We start from the raw sequence: 3,956 nt of genomic DNA, 5'->3' as shown, positions 1-3,956 counted from the left end.
TGGGTCATGGTAGTGGGGGGACGAAACATTCAGGAACTAGAGGAATGATACGTGTTTCGTCGATGCAATATTGCACCCTGGTGAGTCGTCTCTTTCTTGTAACCCTTCGGTGGGGGGATGTCCAATTGTCTACAGATGGGCTTTCAGTGACTGTGTTAGACAGGGTTCTCTAGAGAGATAAAACCAAATTGCTGATAATTTAATATATTTATTTATGGAGATAATTCGATATATAACACGAGAAATGAACTGTTAAATTATATACAGATAAATATATAATACAAGAAATGAACAGTTAAATTATAAAGCAGTACAAATGGCTCAGTGCAACTCACTCCCGTGAGAGAGAGTTGTGAGACACTAGCAGTCCTTCCAGTCTAGTCTGCCACCAGATCTTCCTCTATTTATAGAGAGAGCTAGGCTATCTCAGCACAGCAGCCAATCAGAAGGCAGGTCACCAACTGCCAGCCAGGTCACCAACGGCCAGTCCCCAGCTCCAGCGATGTCTTAAAGGGACCTCAACTTACAGCGACACAGTCCACAGGCTAGGCGTCCCACAGGTAGTGTAGCCTGTAAATTGAGGCACAGGACAAGCAAGGTAGCTGCACACTGGTCCGATGATCAAAGAGCGAGAGACAAGAAAGGCGAGACAAGAAAGGCGAGACTCACCGAGTCATTTATCTCTCCGCCCTTCAGTTAATCCCACTTGTGTTCATCGGCCAGGCTGGCACAATAAGCGATCTCAATTGGTAAAGTAGGACACCCTGCATTATGAATTCAGATGCAGAGAGGATGCATCTGTGCAGTGTTTCAGTGGACTTTTCTCTCCCCAAGTCTTCCCTTTGGGAGGACAGAGCAATAGTTGGTCTAAGCCACTCCGTGTCCTGCAAGCAGTGCTTCCTTTTGACCTTCCTGTGGATCAAGCCTCTGGTCCACACGGTCCGATGTATTCTTCTATCTTCTCACTCAGCCTCTCTACTCTACTTCCTTACCTAGCAACAGACAGGTTACCTTCGAGAATTTCTCTGATAGGCTGAATATAGCAAGGGTCTTCCCCTATTCTAAAAGATGTTTTCTTCCTCTTTATTTTCCTTTGTCTTCTAGTCTCAGCCTTCCGGGGTTACAGCACCGGAGGGAAATGGTCTTCAATGGGGGGCTAGCTCTGGGAGTCCACATCATGATAAGCCTTCTGAGCCCTCAAGAGACAGGGGGCATCCAGGGTGAGTGCTGAGGGTGACTGGGTTGATCGAGGAGATGGGAGAGGGGGAAGGGTTTGGGGGAGTTGGGGGGGGGTTGGGCCACTCACACAAAGGAGGTAGCTTAGAGGATTCATGGTTCCTCTTCCTCGCTCTGGGTTATGAACAGCTCTATCACGTCCGTTCTGGGCTTAGCACAGTCCAGTCACACAGTAGCATCAATTTCACGCTGTGTTCAAGTTCCGTTTCCAGCCCATTGCTTCCTCCTGTCTGAGACCCATAGCTCCATCGCGACCACTTCTCGGCTTAAAGCATGACCGTCCAAGTTCAGCGGACGGCAGGGTCTGTCACCGTGTCCAGAGTCAACTGGGCATGCGTCTTTATCCTACTCTAGATGTGAGTTCCTTGTGAACAAGCCACAGCGTGCTCAACGTTTGGACCTGACCCAGTGCTGGGGGCCCAGAAGCCCCTAAATGGGTGGAACAAACAACCTCAGAGCAAGCCAAAGAACTCTGACCTGTTAAAACCTAACCCCCCAATTTCCCGAAAACCAAGTTTCAGTTCTGGGGAGAAACATGTTCGGTCATAATGTTCTGAGATGCAAGAATTGGACCAGGAGGCCTGAGCTGCTGACTCCCGCGCCAGAGTTCTTTACAGGACCTTCGGCTGCCCTTTTTTCTAGACCTCCGTCTCTGTGGGAAAGACCTAAACTATTGCCTCTGCTAATCATTGCCCATTTCTCTTCACGCCCACCTCTACAGCGTTTCGGACCCAAAGCTTCATGTACACGCCTGTCCTTAATCGCGTTCTCTTCTTTCCACGTCCACAGCCACCATCTCACACAGAAGACCCAATACCAGAGCAGGAGCAGGAGTTAATTTGGGGGACCACCCCAAGCGTAGCTTTGGACTGCACACACTTTGAACACGATGTCAGGAGAGACCAGTCCCCGAAGACGGGCATCTTGCTCGGTCGAGGGGCAGTGCAGAAGATGGATTGACAGCAGGGTGCACCAATGGGCTTGGGCATGGGCACAATGGTGAGGACGGCACGCGACCACCAGGAGGCGTTTTGTTCTGTTGTGCATAAGGTCGCGATGGTCCGGAACCTGACAACAAGTGTAGTTAAGGCACGCTCTCTTCTTCCACCCCCTGGTCGACCAGACTAGCCCTGTGTCTCCGTGGGGTCTGCAAGGTGTCGGGCATGTGCCTGCCTCTCTCCTTCCCTCGCTCTTCCATCTCCCCGCAGCCCTGCTCGGCAGGGTGGGGTGGGGTGGCAGGCTCAGACACTCACATGTCTTGCCACCTAAGGATGATTTCTGTGATGCAGTTTCTTCTCTCTTGCTAACGCTAAACTCTCCGAAACAGCTGACCACATGGGCTCCTATGGACCCGCCTTCTACCAGTCTCACGGCGCCTCCGGCCAGTTCGTCAATGAATTTGACGGGGAACAACTCTTCTCTGTGGACCTAAGGACAAAGGAGGCTGCATGGCGTCTGCCGGAGTTCAGCAACTTTGCCTACTTTGACCCGCAGCGGGGGCTGGCCAGCATTGCTATGATCAAAATCCATCTGGACGTCTTGGTGCAGCGCTCCAATCGCACGAGAGCCACTAACGGTATTGGGTGTTCGGTCCCTCTTCTGCCCATCCCGCGAGGCAGCAGTGGTCCAGCGGGCCCTGCGTGCCACCTCAGAGCCTCCATTCTGCTCTCTCGGGACCTATGACCACTGCCCTCAGCCCCTTTCTTTCCCAGGCCCCTCTTCCTTCCTTCCTTTCCCTTCCTGCCCCTGCAATGGGCACTCTGTCCCCAGAACATGCCCTGCCTACCCATGGCCAAATGAGAGGAACACCCCTCAAGCCCAGCCTAGTGAGGCCCAGGGTGCGAGGGGTGAGCCTTTGGGATTCAGAGCCCTATTCTTCCTAGTGCCCCCAAAGGTGACGGTGTTCCCCAAGTATCCGGTGGCGCTGGGCCAGCCCAACATTCTCATCTGCGCCGTGGACAACATCTTCCCTCCTGTGATCAACGTCACTTGGCTGCACAATGGTCAGACCGTCACCGAGGGAGTCTCCCAGACCAGCTTCTACTCCCAGCCGGACCATTCCTTCCGCAAGTTCCTCTACTTGCTCTTCCTGCCGGCTGCCGACGACGTCTACGACTGCAGGGTGGAGCACTGGGGCCTGGACGGGCCTCTCCTCAAGCACTGGGGTACCGAGTGGCCTTCTCCCCAGCCCACCCTCCTCAGACTGCGGCTCTCTTTTCTCGAGAATCCTGCTCTCATATCTTGACCCTTTCTCTCTCTCCCAGAGCCCTCTATGCCTACCCATCTACCAGACACCACAGGGACCCTGGTCTGCGCCTTGGGCCTGGCCGTTGGGCTGATGGGCTTCCTCTTGGGCACCGTCCTCATCATCCACAGCACCTGCTGCTCCAGTGTTCTCAGGTGCACAGGGCCCCCGAAGTCCCATGAAAGGAAGGGGAGGGATCGAGCAGGATGAAGGTGGAGAATCAGATTCTGTGAGGTGGAAAGAAGCCAGGAAGGGGCATGTAGACAAGTACTAGCTGTTTTGCTGTTGGGTCAAGGCTGACCCATAGTTACAGAGTACAACTAACCCATGTGCTACAGCGTACAACTGACCCGTGGTTACAGAGTACAACTGACCCGTGGTTACAGAATACAACTGACCCGTGGTTACAGCGTACAACTGACCCATGGTTAAGGAGTATAACTGACCCGTGGTTACAGAGTACAACTGACCCATG

The 3,956-nt window shown here is 53.2% G+C and overlaps 1 protein-coding gene across 1 annotated transcript in view; it reads left to right on the top strand.

The window, feature by feature from the left end:
- The first annotated feature begins 1,138 nt into the window (after positions 1 to 1,138).
- Positions 1,139 to 3,956, top strand: part of LOC101652643 (HLA class II histocompatibility antigen, DO alpha chain) — a 5,534-nt gene continuing 2,716 nt past the window's right edge. Inside the window, exons 1-4 of the mRNA XM_030886204.2 lie at positions 1,139 to 1,220; positions 2,564 to 2,812; positions 3,120 to 3,401; positions 3,501 to 3,636. Of these exons, the coding sequence (XP_030742064.2) occupies positions 1,139 to 1,220; positions 2,564 to 2,812; positions 3,120 to 3,401; positions 3,501 to 3,636 (749 nt within the window). The remainder of the gene's footprint in view (positions 1,221 to 2,563; positions 2,813 to 3,119; positions 3,402 to 3,500; positions 3,637 to 3,956) is intronic.

Source organism: Echinops telfairi, unplaced genomic scaffold, assembly GCF_000313985.2.
Source record: "Echinops telfairi isolate 266 unplaced genomic scaffold, ASM31398v2 ScPeMD7_655;HRSCAF=1070, whole genome shotgun sequence".
NCBI lineage: Eukaryota > Metazoa > Chordata > Mammalia > Afrosoricida > Tenrecidae > Echinops > Echinops telfairi.
Note: the sequence above shows the minus strand (reverse complement) of the source record. Positions and strands in the feature narration are given on the sequence as shown.